General features: G+C 40.0%; 1 protein-coding gene across 1 annotated transcript in view; it reads left to right on the top strand.

The window, feature by feature from the left end:
• The first annotated feature begins 392 nt into the window (after nucleotides 1-392).
• LOC146309883 (protein shisa-8-like) overlaps nucleotides 393-19,558 on the top strand; it is a 121,636-nt gene continuing 102,470 nt past the window's right edge. The window contains exons 1-2 of the mRNA XM_084745181.1: nucleotides 393-2,486; nucleotides 2,891-3,508. Of these exons, the coding sequence (XP_084601307.1) occupies nucleotides 2,943-3,508 (566 nt within the window). The 5' untranslated portion in view covers nucleotides 393-2,486; nucleotides 2,891-2,942. The remainder of the gene's footprint in view (nucleotides 2,487-2,890; nucleotides 3,509-19,558) is intronic.

Consider the following 19,558-nt stretch of genomic DNA (forward strand, 5'->3'; position numbering starts at 1 on the left):
TAAACAGAGATGAATGGATAAAAAAAGAGCAGGAGGCAGGGGTGGAGGGAACATGAAGGGAAAAAAGAGAAGAGATGACTTTTGCTTGTCGGCAGCCAGAAAGAAAACAAAAAAATATGGGACAAAACTAGGAGAGGAGAGTGTCAGTGTCACATAATGAGCGGGAGAGGAGGAGAGTGAAAGGGAGAGTCAGCAAGCAAGAGCTGCGCTCATTTGCCCACAAAAGACAGAAGTGTGTGTGTGTGTGTGAGAGAGAGAGAGAGAGAGGGAGAGAGAGACTCGGAGAGGGAGGGGAGGAGTGAGCGAGAGAGGGAGGAGTGAGTTGGAGAGGGAGGAGTGAGAGTGTGTGTGTGAAACATTGTCATCCAGTCCTGCCAGAGAGCAGCAGCAGCAGCGCGAGCATCACTAGCGGACGGGATACAGACGCACTGAGGAAATAAGGGAATACACACTGATGAAGAGGCAACAACAAAGGGGAAGGATGGAATAAAAAAAAAAAAGAAAGAAAAGCATTTTACTGCTTCTCCTTTCTCTTCCCACTTTTGTTTGGAGCATCCCACAAGCAGAGCACCAGTGAAAACACATACATATGATATATATATAAAATTCCTATACATATATATCAAATTATGCCTGTTTTCAAAGAAGCTGCAGCCGGACAAGGACTGAACTGACAGCCAAATCCATTGCATGAAAAATTGGGAGATCAAAACTGTCGCACATTAAAGCTTTGAGATTTTTTTGTCCATTTTTTGCTCAGTGAGGAGCCAAAAAGACAAAAAAATACATTGATGCAAATGGGAAATTTGGAAAACTGGCAACTGAGTTGTTGAAGCAACAACAACAAAGAGCTTCTGCTGCAGACAGTCCTATATTTCCAAGGGGGCTTCTTTTGAAAACAGGATTTTTTTTTTTTTTAATCTGCCCTCATTGCCACACGGCTGTTTGGCTGTCGCATCTCCACTTGTCTCTGTCGTCCGAATGCGCTGGGGGAGCATTATTCCAGCGAGGCTTGTGCAAGTGCGCCGCTGAAAGTGCAGAGGGCAGTCCACAGGCTCCCTGACCCCACACTGGGGTTTCCTCAGCAATCGACCAAAAGCCCACACAGCCTGGCTTGGGCTTAGAGGAAAGGGTGAGGTAAGTTGTGGGGGGGAGAGAAAAGAGGCAAAAAATATCAAAGAGTGGATAAAGGGAGATTAGTGTAAACAAAGAGACATAATCAAAAACGGAGCCAAAAGCAAACCAAGGAAGGAGAAACCAAAACCCATCAAAGAACCAGCCGTGATCCGTTAATGTGGGACAATCCACTCTGGTCAAACCATTCCAGCGTCTCTTTTTACAGCTTCTCTTGAGCCTTGGGTGCAGCAGCGCTAAGACATTAAGATCAGGGACTCAGTATCACAACATCAGCCCTCCCCTCTCCCTTTCTCCTCCTCTCTCCTCTCCCCTTAGTCTTAGCACTTGTAGGGCAGGACTGAGCAGGCTTACAGACAGAGCACCCAGCTGGTGTCCTGGGTCTGTTACAGACCCTGGGATCCACGGAAAGGAGGGGGTGTCAGCAGCAACAGGAGCCCCCTTGCACACGCCGAGGAACAAAAATCCACTGGACTCCTTGTGTGTCGCTTAAAAGCTACAGAGTGACACTGACAGAGCTCTGTCACCAGGGGGGATTTGAGCTTGTGCGTGTGAGTGTGTGTGTGTGTGTGTGAGTGTGTGTATGTGTGTGTGTGTGTGTGTGTGTGTATGAACGTGTGCATGATAGAAAACACGCCTCAGGTGCAAGAGGGACGCTTCTGGACTGTAATCATCATAGGATTTCAGCTTTGCGAGAGCCTGGAGTAATGTTTTAAAGACTTTTGTTACCTGTTGGGTCTGGAAATAGGAAGGAGATATCCTACACAATCTTTACAAAATAAAAGCTCCACATTTAATATCACTCGTAAAGATATCAGAGGCTAAAGGACTGGATCTGCACATCTCAAGGAGGGAGTAACATTCCCCAAAGTGGACCAGCGAAAAGATGCCCACCACAAAAATAAAAAAGCTCTTTTTGAACAGTGACACTGAGAGCAGAAGGATGATAGATGCAAGTTAAGATCTGAGACGGAGGGAACTTCACTCTGGTCAGAGTTTTCCCAGGACATCAGAACTGATTTGATTCCATTTGTTGAGCTTTAGAGTTGTTAACCACTCAGGAATATGAGTCTGTCTCCGGAGTGAAAAAGCCTTTCATGTGGGAGCCTGTGACTATCTGCGACTTTTAGAGGAATCTGCCTTCTTTTTCTGTTAGTGTCCAGGAGCCCAGAGTTCTCACTCCTCACGGATTATTCATCCACTCAGCGGGGGAGCGTATTGCTGGAAATGCCAGAGGCAAGTTCATTGGTACGTAACACGCCCTCCTAAACTGGATTCCCTCCAAGCCACCGGATCTGGATTTGTCTACAACCGCCTCTGCTGTCTGCTGATGACATATGGCTTTGTGAAAGGTGACATTTCCTGAATTTTGGAATATTTACTTGCTTTGCTATAAACACACATATATTCACACACACCTACACACATACTGTACAGTAAACTGCAAGAGACTGTGATGTGTCTGCACATGTGAGTGCCTGCTCACAAGGGACTTATTCACTCCCGTTAGCAGCATGTTGAGATGGAAGATTGATTTCTTTCACTCACTTGTTCCTCTGCCCCTTGACGACAATTTAGTTTTCTGTAACTGTGTGCAGTTATAACCCCCACAACACTAATTGAATGCTCTCTATTGAATAAATGCTAAATCAATTATTTCCAATATGTGAAAGACTCAGACATATATTCAGTGACTGTAATTTAACAAGAAAGATATTTAACTTTCTTTTTCCTTTTTCTTTTTTTTTCAACTTAGGAGCTCTAATTTGGGCCTGTCATTAACAATTACACATCAGCACAGAGTCAAGATGGCCACCTCCATTCATCCACTCTTGGTAAGCTTCTCACTGGCTGTTCTCCTGGCTTTGACCTCTATGAGCGGACAGAACTCGCGGTCATCAGGTCAGGCTTTGGCCCAGGTCTCAACCAGCAACCAGACAACAGAGCCCACTGTGGTGCCAGAGGCTGCGCTGGCAACGCCCACACCAGATGCAGATGACAAAACAGTCCCAACTGCTGGCAACCGTTGCTGGGGTTACTATGATGTCATGGGCCAGTGGGACCCGCCCTTCAACTGTAACGCAGGTATCTACCTGTTCTGCTGCGGTTCTTGCTTCTACCGCTTCTGCTGCCAGTTCAAGGTCCACAGTTTGGACCAGACTTCCTGTTCCAACTATGACACACCCGTCTGGGCAAACACCGGGAAACCAGTGGCACCTGTCACAGAGGTCCACGAGGAACCGGACCGGGATCGGACCCACATGATCGTGTATATTATCTGTGGAGTGGTGGCGATCATGGTGTTGGTCGGGATTTTCACCAAGCTCGGGCTGGAGAAGAGTCAGGGAGGACAGACTGACATGACCAACTCCAGGTATGGAGTGAAAAAGGTTTATGGATGGATTGATGGATGGATGGATGGATGGATGGATGGATGGATGGATGGATGGATGGATGGATGGACAAAATTGGCTGCAGATTTATGACCATATGACCAACATATTTAATGCATAGATGATAGCTGTGATATTGATTATGTCACCATAATATTCTTCTTTAATTGCTTACTGGCTGGGAAAAAAAGAAATATTTGTAACCCCTTATCTAGACTGCAAACAGCATGTTAGCATCACGCTCACATGCTGCACTGCAAACTGCAGTTTTCCTTCAATATGTGCAAATATTCCTGATCTGTGTTTCCAATATCACAGTGCATAAGCACAGCTCTGTGTGTGTGTGTGTGTGTGTGTGTGTGTGTACCCACATGGCTGCACACAGGAAGACAGGTGTTGGCAATCAAAACAGTAGGATTAGAGTTTAGCAGTAAAGTTGTCTCGTTGCAGTAAATGTACAGTTTGTCTATGAAAACACTGCAGAAGAAAGTCCAAGAAGTTCCATCGGCTGGGTAAAGTAAAGAAGGAAGGAAGGGTCTGTGGGATTAGAGCAGAGTCAGCTGGAGCACATTCTGTTCTGCCTTGGTTACAACATATGGATAAAATGTTTTCATTATCTTTTTACACAGCAGCAGCCTTGTGTTTACTTGTGTATTGTTGAAAAAATAGACTTGTAGTAAAAAAACGCTTTAGTTCTTGTTTACATCCATCAAACGCAGCAGGGATGTGAATTGCATCCAAGCAACCATCCTACATTTTGGAGGTATTGAGTGACTAGCAGCTATCAAGAACAGGGGAACAGTTGGGATGTGGGTTAGCTTACTGATAAGCAGGCTAACATTTAGCAGGTACCTTGACAGCACTAGTCCCTGCTCTCATGAGCGGTGATTCAGTTTTGGTTGGTGTTGGATGGATCCAAAAATAAAAAACAGCTGTCTTTCACACAGAAGTCTTTAAGCTGGAAGGTGGTGAAGCTGTAGTGTGTCCAAAAGCCAGCGTTCTCTGTAACACTCATTCAGTTACTGCATGTTCCCAAAACACCTGAGCCTTGTCATATCATTAACCACTCCAGTGGATGGGTGCGCACCTCACAGTGACATAATTTCCACAACACGCAGCTTAACCATACCTCATTATTATTTCACAATGAAAACCTGTCCAAAGAGTTTGAGGAGAAGGAAAAGGAAAAAAGAAAAACTATCGCTACCGCATCACTTAACACAACTGAAATTACATTTTCTTATCACAGATGGAGTAAAGTGCAGAAAAACGGTACTGTTGGGTACTGATAATGCATTCCATGTTGGTTCAAAGGTGAATGGTACCCAACCCTAGTAACTGTAATTACCGAGTTTTAAATGATTGAAAAAATATTGTAGTACTGTGATGTGTTACTGTCCAACACTATCAGTCACATACAGAATGGACTGAGAAAAATATATTAAACATATTACATTTAGTCAGCAGTCAACTATACAGTTCAGCAGTGTTTATGCATGTAGGGCTGCGTCTGCTCTGTGTGTACATGGGTGTCTAGTTATCAGGGGAGTTTCCAGACTCGTGTGGCCCAAGTGGTGCACTGACCCATGCAGGCGTGGCATGAAGTGTGTGAATATGCACATGCACAAGTCCACACATTAATGTACCCTTTCACATATCTACTTTAATTACTTTAAGATTACAGTTTATCACTTTCCTGTGTTTAAAACTGTCTTCTAATTTCAAAGCAAAATAGTTCTACGAATCACAATACAACAAATATAATATAAAATTTCCAAACTTTACTCTTAAAGTCCGCAAAAAGAAATTGTACCTCCATTGTCCATCTTACCACAGACTCAGAATATTTTTTTATTTTTTTTTTTTCTGTAGTGGTGGCAAGACATAAAAGTATACATATTAGCAGTTTGAATTAAACCTGTGCTATCCAGGGAAAATATTAGGCCCAATGACATTCTTTGTGTGTCTGTAAAAGCACATAATTCTACAAACTCAAGATAAAGGGCATCATATATCAACAGTGTTCTTGCAAATTTGGCAAAATTGGGTATACAAAAGCACACGTTTGCTCCACCAGGTGAAATAGTGGGGGTGCAACTGCTCCACTTGCTCTATTGCTCAGGCACCTATGTGGCGAAGGCAGTTTGAAATGCCAGCCTGTTTGAATGGATTTGTGTGTTTGTCTGTCTGTGAGTATCTCTGCATATGTGTGAGAGGGTCACCAGCTGGATAATGAATCAAGTGACTGAAAAACAGGGAGGTGATAAGTGGTGTGATGTCTGTATGCAACCATGAGGGCGCAACGGGCATAGTGATGAAGACGGAGAGAGACGGAGTGGAGCAGATGGAGGTCAAGCAGGAGGACGGAGGTACCAAAGGACAGATCAGGTGATAGAGAGGAAGGAGTTTGGGGAAAATTACAGTGCAGTTGTATTGTGTTTTCTCTGTATTGGTGTAGCCGTTTCACATTGACGGGTGATTGATTGCTGTGACACAACTATGACTGTGGCAATGTGCGGCCTCCAGTGAACAATGAGAAGAGAGAGGGGTGGTTTTTGGAAGGGTGGAATATTGAGCGGATCTGACTGGAGTGCGGCCAACGGCTAATTCTAGTGCAGGGAACAGGGGTGTGTGTGTGTGTGTGTATGTGCGAGAAGGGAAAGGAAGACAGAGAGACAGTGTGTGTGTGTGCTGGGTGTGACCGGCCGGCCTAACGGGTGTTAAGAGTCAGGCCACGGGGCTCCTTTACAATCCTGTCATTACCACATCACCAGGGGAGGATGAGAAGAGGAGGAACAGGAAGGAGGAGGACGACAGTGGACATCAGGGTTCATGAATTTTACACTGCACTGAGCCACCCATAACACAATGAAAATGGGCAGCTTTTGGCACGTTATCCCCTGAACCAAACAGTTATGTGTCAGTTTTAACTCTTGAGTCGAGAGATTGTTTCAGATGATGTCTTGCTGCCTGTCTTCACCACACGCAGGTCATACTGTCAAAAAAAATGTTCAGCATTTGTCTTGAAGTTTCAGGGAGTTGACATGTGTATGCCTCCAATCAGCAGGACAGATGTTGGCAAGCATCTGTCCAGCTCAAGTGTCCTGGAGCAAGACACTGAAACTCCACTGGCTTGACCGCTCACTTTGACCTTCCTAGAAGCAAATAGTTATTTTTCCCTAGTGGAAGTAAACAAGCCAGGCGAGGCTATTGATATGTTTATTACCAGTTTAAAATCAAGTAAACAACTTACTGCAGATTTAGATATAGAGAGTTCTAGAGCAATCGCACAAAATAAGAATTTAATATGAGCAAACAAATTATGATTCATTTGTCAGTAATTTTATATCTGTGTCTGTGAATCAGAAATGACCAACATTTGTTCTCTGATTGGCTGAAATTGTGACACACTGTTACACTCTGTAGGGGTCAAAACTCCAGCAAGACTTGGAGAATAAAATCAACTAACCACTGCTACTTATTGTCTTATTACATATTGTCAAATGAACATGTTTGTGGTTGTAGCCTTAGGGTCATCATGGAACACATTACAAAGAAGAATTTGATAAGATGTGTATGAGGAAAAAAATTCAAAAGGTTTAAAAACAAATACTCGGTAGCAATTCGGGTATTCATACTCGACCCCCTTATTTTATTTACAAAGAGCAACAAATTCAGCATTGATTAGAGGCTTTAATGAACAGGAGACTAAATTTAGGCAGTAGTGTGAAATTACATGTTAGTGTTATGTACAGTTTCCTCTTATTATTTTCAGTTTTCAGTTGCAGTTTGGTTAGGTTTATACAATGAATCTACATGGTTAGGTAGATTGTCTCTGCCATGCAGGTGTAAATAGCCACAATGGCTATTTCTTGTTCTTGTCATGTGTTGAACCAGAAGTTTTCACTTTTTCATTACCTTGTTGAAGTAGTTTGATTTTTCTAACCCTAACCAGACCTGACCCATAAAAGTGACAGACCAATTTTCTCAAGTCAAGTCAAATCAATTTTATTTATATAGTACCCAATCAGGGCACTTTTTATACAGAGCAGGTCTAGACCCAACCATTTTCACCAAGAGCAAGCACTAAAGTGACAGTGCAGAGGAAAAACTTCCCTCTAAGAGGCAGAAACCTCAAGCAGAATAAGGCTCTAGGGTGGGCGTCCACCACAACTGGTTGAGTCAGCAGTGGTGGGAAGTAACTGAATAAATTTAATGAAGTACTGCATGTGAGTACAGCTTTGAGATATTTATACTTTATATATACATATACATATATATGAATACATTAATATAAACTGAAGCACCCAGTAGTGGTAGTAGTTCAGATTAGCTCCACCTCGATCAGCTAAAACATATAAATGCTTTTTGCACACTTATGCATCAGTAATAATGATCCAATAATAGAATACTTCAGCAAAGTCATTCTGAGTACTTTTTGAGACTACTTACTTTTTGCTAATAAATGCTTTTTCCTTTACTTGTGAATGCAGGTGTTGTTTTACATTTTCACTTACAGCTACTACAAGGAACTTTCATATTGTGTTGATCCACCATCAAAACCACAAAATATAATGTCAGAAATAAAAAAAAATCTCCTCCTGCTTCCTGTTAACAGACTAACATACAACTCACTGTTACTTTGTCTGGAAAAATGTAAACACAGGATTGTTTCACCTGATTTCAGAGTATCTGACATGGTGGCAGACAATTAAAATAACCGAACCAGCCAATCCTCTCCTGCATGTTGTTGTTCGCTTAAGTACTTCACATGGAGGCATCTGTATTAAACTGAATTGGGTTTATAACCAGTGAAATAACTCCTTTCAGTGGGTTTAAATAAGAGATCTTATATCTTACTGCTTCATTCTGGTATGAGGACTTGTTGCCTATAGGACTTAAGCATTTGCAAAGAATTGTCATTTTTGTGATTGTCCAAAGCTCATTTCTGTCTGCCTATATTTACTATATTTAGGATTACTACAAAAGAGGCACTGGTATTCTGACAAAAGCTGAGTTGTTGTCAACATGCCCTTTTTTGTACTGCCATGGCGTAGTCCCAAGGAAGTGTCTCTCAACTCACAGGAAAGGACAGAAAAGGGGTCAGTGACAACCATAAAGCAGAACAAAGAACAATAGAAAAAAAAAAAATAAGCGTGAGAAAGAAAAAAGACAGAACAGGAGGATGAAAGAAGGCAATGTCGAGGAAACAAAGCAAATAGTGATGCAGAGGTCGTTTTACTGCCCTCTTGCCTATCACAGTTGTTTACTTTATACCTGCTGGAGCTGGCGAGTGCGGAGACAGAGACAATGACACCGGAGTACTGACGTGACCCAAACCCAGTGATAAGGGAGCCTGTGAAAGGACAGTCCGCTGAAGCATGAGGGAGGGGGGAGATAGATGGTGGAGGAGGAGAGAAAGCTACACAAGAGAGAAGGAGGAGGTGCTGATGGGTGAAGGGCTAAGCTGTTGTAATTCTGCTGATCTGCCATTGAGAGCTGTGGATGACTGGTTAGCTTTGTGACCGTGCTGCATGGAGAATGATGTCTTTCACAACTTCTAAAGACATTTTAACTCTTCAGGGCTTGTTTTAACACATTTTGGCCACATTTTAACAAGGTGGTTGTGTTTTTTAAGTTTTTACTTTTTTTTCTTTTGGATGGAAAGACAGTAGAACAGTAGACACTGTGACAGGTTGCCATCTATCCCTAACCCATACACATGTGTTGACTCACCTTGACTCTGTTTAACTTAGTGTGTCACCCCGGCACAGCAAGGATTTGCATTTCAGGGCTGTCCACTTGAGGGTGTATCTTTTAACAAACACAAGCTAAGCTGAGTGGCTATAACACAGTGAATAACACTTCATTTCCCATCAGTTCTTCATCATAAAAGTTTGTCATCTGAGAGCTTTTATTATGAAACAGCAAAATCAGGCAATGTTTTCATCAGCAGTAACTTAACACAACATTAACATGACTCATATCCAACTGAATGAGAACACGAAATGGTAAAATAAAGCATATACCTGAAAGTACAAACATCGCTGCAGGAGAGAAACTGCATTTCAAACCATAAATGGTGATGTAAATACAAATCAGCATGACTTGGAGTGGCCAAAAGTTGAAAAGCCCAGTTGTTTTTTTGCAGCCAGAGCATGCGCAGTGCCAATGAGAGTGTGGAACTAGAGGATGGCATACTGCGACTTGGGTGATGCTTGGTTTTGGCTCGTCTTTTCCACAGGAAATAATGGCAACCTGCTTGGCCATGATCTTTCTCATATTACAACTAAACAGTGACTAAAATATGTTTCTGAAAACAGGCAATGTAGTGACAGAATCCTGATATACTGTTGAGTTTGATCTAAGTTTCATGAACCTTGTGTGTTGTCTGTGAAGATTCTCAGTCATCCAGGTTATGGTATTTGAAGCAAAGGTTGTTGTAGGCAGCTGGACTTGATAGAGTTGTTGAAGACATTTTGCCTCTCATGCAGTGATGAGATCCACTGAAGAAGCTTCTTGGATGAAAGGTGAAACGTCTTCAAGAACTCTGTCAAGTCCAGTTTCCTACAACAACCTTTGGTACGAAAATCTTGTGTGTTGCACTGGATAAACTCACTGAGAATGACTTGTCAGTCACACCGTATCCCTGCCCTAAGGAACACTTCATCGTCTATTTAACTCCATTAGAGTTACTCTAATGGAAACATAATTTACTAAATTTACATCATGCTATATTGAAGAAGACTTGAAACTAGTGATTGAGACCATAAACTCATTAGACACTGTTTACTGAGGTCATAAATCAAGTGAGAATTAAGGTCTTTTTCTCATTCACAGACATACAGTTGCCATGGGAGTTTGGTAATCCACATGTAATGGTAAATGGAAATGCAAATTTGTTATAGGTCCAGCTTGTTCATTAGATGCTAATAAATGGACAGAGAAGAAAGAAGAAGCATACAGAGTTATCCAGTAAACATTTTTGTGTCAAATCAGATGAAAACTAGAAATAATATGTTCTTTATTGGACAGTATTAGGCCCCTTAGATTAATTAGAGAGTAGTTAGGGACATATTACAACAAAACTGTACTGCAAAATAAAGTGAAATTTAACATCTGATACTTCCCCATTTAAAAACAATATGTAAACCAGATCTACCAGGCCTAAATTATAGAGCTAGAGGAATATAGTCTCTAGCTGACAGACTTATTGTAATACTGGAGGGAGATAATGTGATTTGATCAAAGAAATAGACATTGGTCTTGGCACCTCTGCCAATTTTATGGAAGCAGTCAAAGAGGATGTGTCTCAAGTAGTGGATATGAGATTTAACTTTAGTGTACAGTAAAATTTTATTGTAATGTGCCCTTTACTAAAGCCTAATATGGGTATAATAAATGGTCTAACACCATAGAACATATTATTTTTAATTTTCTCTTTGATACAAAATACAGCTTGGTATGTCTAGTTGTTAGTGTACTGTAAAATAAAGTGTGACATTTCTTAGCATATAGAAAATGTCTTTCAAGAAAAAAAATCATTGTCTTCGCACAAACAGTCAGAAAAAGTTTCGAATTAAGACAACAATAGACTCGAATTGTTCTGAATAAAATAACCCCCAAATACTTATAATGCCTACATTAATTTCCTAAAATGTGAATAAAAAAACCATGTTATGACCAAACAAATGCATTGAGTTTGAGACCCAAATTATGAAATATGAGGTAATGATTTTGGATAGTTTGCCTGTGAAAGACAAAGGCGCTGTGAGGTCTCTGTGCTGTGGTGCAGAATAGATGAGCCCTGGTTAAATTGTTTATCACATCTATTCATGGGCATCACATTTTAAAATTCATTCTCGACCTGCACACATTTGACAGCGAGACGCTTTCACCCAGCTGTGAGCGAGAAAGTGTGCCGGGCCTGTGTGTTAACATGTGTGTGTGTTTGTGCGTATGCGTGTGTACACAACAAATAAATCCAGCCACAAAGCTGTTAAGGTGGTAATGCGCTGAAACCTTGGGTCAGGCAATCACAACAGGCAGCGGTGCAATGATGTATAGCACAAAACACACATGTGCACACACACACACACACACACACACCTCTCATTATAACTGTACAGTGCCCCCCCTTCATTGCACTGCTTCTCACCTCCCAAGCGGCTGTTTGTGTTTTTGTTTTGCTCAGTCTGTCTGCTGCTGCTGCGTCTGTCATGTGGAAACTGCTGCAAAGCTAAATTAAAAATGAATTATATCTTTTGATAAGTGATTCAGCAGTGGGAATTAATATGCCGAATCAAGTTTTTTTCAATTAACGACAGCTCAGCTTGGCTCAGCTCAGCGTGATATTGTGGAGTGAAGGTGAAGAGGGGAGTCAGAGGGAGGGAAAAGGAAGAGGACATGTACAAGGGCCATTCAACTACTTGTACAGTGCAGTAAACAAGTTTATATTATTACAAAACCGGGTTAATCTCATTAAATCTGGCATTTTGCTTCAATGAGGTAACCAAATCTGTAAAAATCCACATATACAACATGTTGATATGGTGCCTAAAAGCCCTGTTTTAAGACCACTATGCGTACTGTGGCTGTAATAATCAGTGCCAGTGTGAGTAAGGTGTTGGCCAATAAATATTTGGCACGTAATCATCACAGTTATACAATATAACTATATAAAATATGTTTGTGCAGCATTACTCAAAGGACAGCTACTGGTGCATTCAGCAATTTAAAGACAATACAACAGCCAACAGCATAAATTATCTCAGTGCCAGGCATGAATTAATACCAGTGTTAGCAGGGTAAGTATCAAACAAACACAGCATGAATTAGAGCTGCATGAGTTATTGAAATTTTATTGTAATCATAATATGGCCTACTGCAATTTTCAAATGGCAGGAGGAGCACTATTTGTTAAAGGCAAATGTGTGTCGAATTTCCATTTTGAAGCTACCACAAGGAGTTTTTAACTGGTTATCTCTATTTGTCTGAAGCCTCTATATGACCTACATAAGTTAACAAGACCGTCCAAGAGAAGATTATTAAGATTAAGGTTATTCCTGTGTAGTTATTCTTAATGTAACAGTGAAATCAAATTAAATGAGCCTGCTTACATTTTCCCAACTGAAGTTACAACAAGAAGTACACTGGATATTTAAAAAGAAGCAGGAGGAGATTTTTATTAAGATAATTTTAGTTTTGACGTTATGTTTTGTGGTTATTAACAACACAACCACTTTTGTCTACAGGGGCCTCCAAAATCAACACAATATGAAAGTTCCTTGTAGTCGCTTTCAATTAAATATATATGTCCTGGCCTGAACATCATTTTCTACAGACTTAAGCATCTTTATCTGGTATAGATCCCTGCAGAAATAACAGCATAATCATTTACATATGTTTTTAAATGAAAATGAAAATAACGATGTAAAAATTATCCCTCTCTCTAATATCGCAAATCATTTGCAATCAGTCAAAAAACTGCAGTTAGATATGTTTTAAAAATTGTTCAACCTTCAACAATAACTATTATTTAAAGGAGCAATAGGTAAAAATTGTGAATTAATTACATCTGATGATCATATTAAAAATATCCGTGGAATATTTGGTGGAAGTGTCCACTTCATACCTAAATCTGTAGAGACACACGCAGCATGAAATCCCTCTCACTCCCCCCAACAGCATTATATCACTTATCATAAGTTATTCCACTGAAGAGCCATGTGTTCAAGGGCACAGGCGATTGAATGACCCACTGGGGATCCAAACAACCATTTCCATCGGCCGTTCTGTTCCTTTACTGTATTGTGTTTCATCAGCGGTGCTTTCTATTTCCTTTATTGTTCAGTCGCAGTGGAGCTTTTCATCACTGCCTGTGACAGGTGTTTAGAGGCCAGAGATAAACGTGCACACGGCTGTGCTTTCCTCAAACGGCTCCAGCAGAGGACGGGCGAATCTAATATTTTATAGCGAGGTCTGCGGTCCAAATCAAGTTCTGTGTTTGTGTATTGAGGCCTGTGGGGCAGAATAAACTGATGACGGGAAGTTAAGTTGCTTTTTCATTTGGAAGAAAAGTTTTAAGTTAGGCAAAAAAAAAATCTATTAAAATGTCAAATAAGAAACAGAGCAAATAACATAAAAGTAGATCAGACAATTCTTCAAATTGACTTTGTGCATCACAAAGGAACTCATCAGTGAAGTAAAACGTGTCTCCAGGCGGCTTCAGTGCTGATTTCACCTCCTTTGTTAGAAGCTGTTCTCACCTTGCATTAACAACAGCTTGTGTTTTTTAGAAAAGCAGTGAGGCTTGTTAAGCTAACACCCTCCTCCTCTTCCTCCTCCGTGCTTAATCTGGACCCAAAATAAACTCTTTGATGCTGCAGCAGCGTATAAAAAATAGACTCTGACCCTCCCAAAGTGCACAGTTAAGTCAAATCAACAAGGTATTATTGTTTATGACTTTTATTAACCTCGGTGCACATTTAGGGATTGAGTGAGTTGTGAAAATTTTCAGTCTTGGCCTTTTTTTCATGCCATCTTGATGTGATGGACATGTCATTACTGACTTCACTTTATGCTTTTCGTTCTGACACTTTGCCATATCTGTCCTCTTTTAAACACTCTCTCATTGCAAAGAATTATGGCTTGATTCCATTCAGCATGGCTGTGTCACGTTATGACTGCGCCAAGTCCATTTGAGTGGGCCTTGACAGGCCATGAAAAACAAATTTAAAAAGATTTAAATTTTCAATTTCATAAGTTTGAAATGACCACAAAATATTTCTGATTAATAAGAACTCATAAAACAAAGCCATGGGTTTTAAATGACATGTTTTTCTCTATTTTTCTGACATGGTTTAATAACTGTTACACCATATTCAGTGACCTGTCACATCAAAACCAGAATGTATCTGATATCTTGTCACTGGTATAATTAGTTTTTTGTTGATCAGAGTTGTGATTAAAGGTTTAGGTGGACCTCAAAAGATTTTCAGATTTCAAAGGCCATGACATGAATGGTTAATACAGAAAATATGGTCAATTTTCAAAATAAAGCACCCTGCAGAGACGTATGATCATAAAAACAGAAAAAAGGAAACATTCTGAAACCCTGCTGGTCAGACGTGCAGCTGTGTGGTGGATGGATCGTGTGGTGCAGATGTGCTGTGCAAAGTAGAATCAATTTGTTACTACAGCAAGATGTCAGCATGTATTTTCCAATCCGATCACATGAAATCACATTCCCCATGAGATCACGTGAGATTACGGTTCATACTCTTTATAATATATTAAGGCCTGGTAGTAACCTTGAGCACTTTTGGACAGAATGCAAGTTAGTGTCTTAGTATGAACATACAATTTAACTTTCCATTAAAAGTTATAGTAGTAGTTATAGTAGTTATAAAAATATTTGTGTATTCTGTCAGTTGTAGTAGAAAGAAAATTGGGATTGGCAGATCAGACTTTTGCATATTTGAAAAACAGAATCAAATACCATCCAATAAAATTGCAATCGGTGCATCTCTAATGCATACTTTGTATTTGTATCTACAGACAGAGGTGTATCTTTTTACACGCGTGTCCCATCGAGGCAGCTGTATCAGTTGTGTTATGATTGTAACTCCACACCACACCTCAGTGCAGCAGAGCTCAGTGAGACAGATTGCTGCAGAGCCCCGAACTTCCTCAGCTCAACTGTTGCTGCAGTGGCTCCATAACACACTACCTTCTCTGTTGTGTCTCAATTCTTATATTATAATACTGTATCTGATAATTTCTCCTCCTCTCTCTCCACCTCATCTTCTTTCTCTCTCTCATTTCTGGGGACTCATGTACACAACATTGCATGTGGCAGAAAATAAGTTCATTTTTATAGCTCAACAAAACAAAATAATCAAAAAACTAATCCTTGTATAGATTATGTGCGCTTTGTACTTTGTATCAAATTAAACTAGAAATAATGTTATTTATTAGGCATTAGAAAACCTTATTGGAAGGTAATTAGGGACACATTAAAAGAGAACAGAGCTGTAAAACTAAAGTGAAATAACATATCTGCTACTTCTCCATTTAAAAAGAATATGTGAATCTGATTGGCCAAAATCATTATCATTGTAATAAAATAGGCAGATAATGTGATTTGATCAATTGTATGGAAGCAGCCAAAGAATATATATATTCCAAATACATGTGTACTTGACAGACACTTTAGTTTACAGTACTGTTTTGTTGTGATGTGTAAATACCCTCAAATAAAGTCTACTGAGGGTCTAACAGTGGGAAATAATACACTTTAGTTTACAGCACAATTCTGCTGTAAAATGTCCCTAATTGCCCTCTAATGAAGTCTAATAAGGGTCTAATACTGTCTAATAGAAATAGGTTTTGTCTAAGTTAATACAAAATATGGCTTGTAACATCTTATAGTGTACAGTAAAATAAAGTTGATATCAATGATATAAACCATTAAGTGATGATAAAGAAAGAGATATACAAAACTTGGCATGCCTATCTATATCATTTCCACTTTATTGTGATTTTTAAAAGCCAAAACTGTATTGAATAAAGCAAATGGAAGGTTTTATTGATTTCAATATAAATGTTTGCATAAAATTCATAACAGGTTCCTGTATTGAAAGCAAAATCCTGCAGAGAAACCTCTAGCATTTTCTTTGTTCAGAGTAAAAGTATTTTTTCCGCCAAAAACACCACTGATTCTTCAACCTTTCCCACATCTCTACACTTGCTTTAAGTGTCAAAATTGCAACAGTCCATCTTGCAGTTGTCTCCTCTCCTCTGCTCTTCTCTCCTATGACTTCAATTTATTTAGATGCCAAAGCACCTCCTCAAGGATCAAAAAAATCATGCCTCCCCTTCCTCGTCCTGCTTCTTCTCTCAGTGAGATTTATATCAGTTTTTCATCAAAGCATACACACCCAACTAACTAGATATTTACAGGATGTTTATCATAAGATGAGTAGCTAAAACACCACATTTCACTTTGGGAGGAAGACAAAATAAATGAAGAGTGATTACTTCATGATCAGAGGTTTATTTTGGAGTAGAGCTGTGGGCTGTCAACGAGGATCTGTGTCACTTTTGACTTTGTAATTTGGAGGCACTGTAGGAGGTTTTGTGGGAGGCTGCATTGTTAAAGTGTGCAAATATATATTCCCCCTCAATATTCAGTCTAACAGTGTTTTGCTAATGCCTTACAACTGGACAACTTGTGTGTCTGTGTGTGTGTACGTATATATTCTGCATGGAGTTTTGGAACAGGCCGTCCAACGTGGGCTCCATTTTCACTCCAGTGATCCTGGTAATGGTCTTGTCCCAGTAGATTGACGCTGGCTCCAAGTCGCCCTGACAGAAAATCAACTGCTTGCATGTAGCTGTTTGCTGGAGCGCGCACAGCAGCAAGCATTATCACTCTGTGTGTACTGTAGCTGGTCATCTCTCTTTCTCCTGCTCCTCTAACTCACCACTGACTCAACTTTCACATCCATCAATTCATCCATCTATTTATTCACCTATCTATCTATCTATCTATCTATCTATCTATCTATCTATCTATCTATCTATCTATCTATCTCTCTCTCTCTCTCTCTCTCTCTCTGTCTGTCTGTCTGTCTGTCTGTCTGTCTGTTAATCTCATTTTTATTCATCACCGTCTCACCACACTCAGCCATTATGCATATCCTCATTTCTATGCAATCTGCCCTTCCACCTCCTCTTTCCTTTTCATCTTTTAATGTCTTTCTGTCAGAGGAGGGGAGAATAGTGAAACGTTTCAGAATTGCTGTTACCCAAGATAACTAAATTATAAAGCGCTAGTGTTAGGAAATAAAATGTTTTGTAAAGCAACATCAAATGTGCGTTCTGAGTTTGTCACGCTACAGAAACATGTGTTATTAACCACCCAGCCAAGTTTGAATGCTGAAAAAAATCCACAAGTATCTAAAATTAGGTCTCAAAATCATGAAAAAATGAGTAGGTTTCTTTGCTCTGAAACTTTGGGGGCATTCGGTGTCAAACTCCACTACAGCCTGAAAACGATCTCAAGCATGGACGCTCCGTCTAGCAGCTTTACTGGACATGTCCAGACATGTTTGAGCCACCAGAAGCAGAGGAAGGTGACAGGATGGTATTTTTTGGTCAGGAACAGAAGTGAGCTAAAGTGAACTGCTGGGCTGATTTGACTGTTAGGAAGGAGAAAGAGAGGGGGAGGCGTCGCTGTTCGTGTGTCTGTTCATGGGGCTTATATCGTGTTGGGGGACCGAGGCACCAGCATGCCACCATGTTTCAGGTCCGCCCAAAAAATCGCAAACAACAGTTCACCTGTTTCAGCAACTGTAAATCATTCATGTATGTTAAATTAGCTCATAACCTATTGTTTGTTATCATTCACACATGATGTGTTACCTATGAAACAAATAATTGAATTAATCAAATTAAAAAGCTTTGCAATTATTGCATCATTGACAGTTTAACGCCTGTTGATGTCTAAATACTTTCTGAATCCTTTTTGACTGTAAAATAAAGGATTCATCAACTCAAAAAATATCATAGACAAATTTATCTGCACATCATCTCAAAATATATGGTGATTGGAGCTTTTTGATTTGGGCTGTGGTCACCACCAACATGCTCGCCAGTTGTGATCATCAGAAGAACTCTCTGAGCTTCTTTCTTTCTGTTTTCTGTTCTCCACACTGTGCTGTCTATTGCCATCAGGTATTTTGTTTCAAAGGCTGTACAAAATATAATTCAGTAAGGATTAATAAGGATTAAAGCTCAGGGTAAAGAACTTGCTAACTAACAGCAAGTTTGCTGATGGGGCAATAAGTTTAAGTAGAATAAAATAAGTAGATTTGTGCCATTGACTGTCTATATATTGTTTGACTGTTTATATATTGTAAATCGCAGCATAGCTCAAAAATAGTATTATTTATAAGCCATATTGCCCAGCCTTAATATGGTGCATGCATGAACATACAGCACATTGAAAATATGATCACGCTGCTCATAGGTCAACACTTGTTAAGACAGCTGTTGGTCAAAGGTGTTGAACTTGCTATAATTTTCACAAAGTAGTTTGCCCTTTGTGTGTAAATCTACTGCTCCATTAAAGGAGCATCATGTAAGACCCCGACATTCAAAAATGATTACTGCAGTACAAAGGGCGAGTTGGAGCCATATCCTATTTATCCTGTTTTATCTATGAGTTGTTCTTTTATCCTGCCCTCTCCTCTCCAGACTCAAGGAAGCTCAGGCGGGCTGCAGAAACACTGCAGGAGCACAAGATTTGCACAACATTGTGCACTACTTTGATAATAACAAGCAAGGACGTTATCCTGAAAACAAAAACCCACTGCAAAAGATTATTTATATATATATATTTCTTATGACTTACAAACAGACACTTACTCATTTGTCAAACATTTGGCATAAATTTGGACTCTAATAAACACGTGATGGGCAAACAATATCACAAGTCACAGGCCACAACAGAAATTTCAAAGGACACCATGGCTGCAGCTTTGTTGTCAGGGAAGCGTTTCAGGTTTGCATGTTTTCTGAATTTCTGATGACATATAGTGCTTATTTTATGATTTATTACACTAAATACATTACAGATTTCTTCTCCCTTTGAAACTGATTTTAGTGCAAAATTTTAAATGCTTATGTGACCAGTCCTGTCTTATTCTCTCTGTATCTATATCATCCCTCCCTCACCACTCTCCATAGTAATTAACTTAACGCTGTTAATCACTTTTCTCATCAGCGTATCTGAAGATCATGACAACACTGATGCTAATGAAGAACAAAGTGAAATACAGCTTTTATTAACTGTAGTTAGTACACGATACCAGACCTCAACCAACATGTTTTGTTGTGTGTGTGTGTGTGTGTGTGTATTCCCCCTCTCTTGCTTTCTCTTTTTTTCTCGCTCCCTCGCTCATCCTCTGCCCATCACAGCTCTTTGCCTACACAGTAATCACCTCTCAGCTCTTATCTCTAAACAC

Source organism: Lutjanus erythropterus, chromosome 19, assembly GCF_056507025.1.
Source record: "Lutjanus erythropterus isolate fLutEry1 chromosome 19, fLutEry1.hap2, whole genome shotgun sequence".
Taxonomy (NCBI): Eukaryota; Metazoa; Chordata; class Actinopteri; order Lutjaniformes; family Lutjanidae; genus Lutjanus; species Lutjanus erythropterus.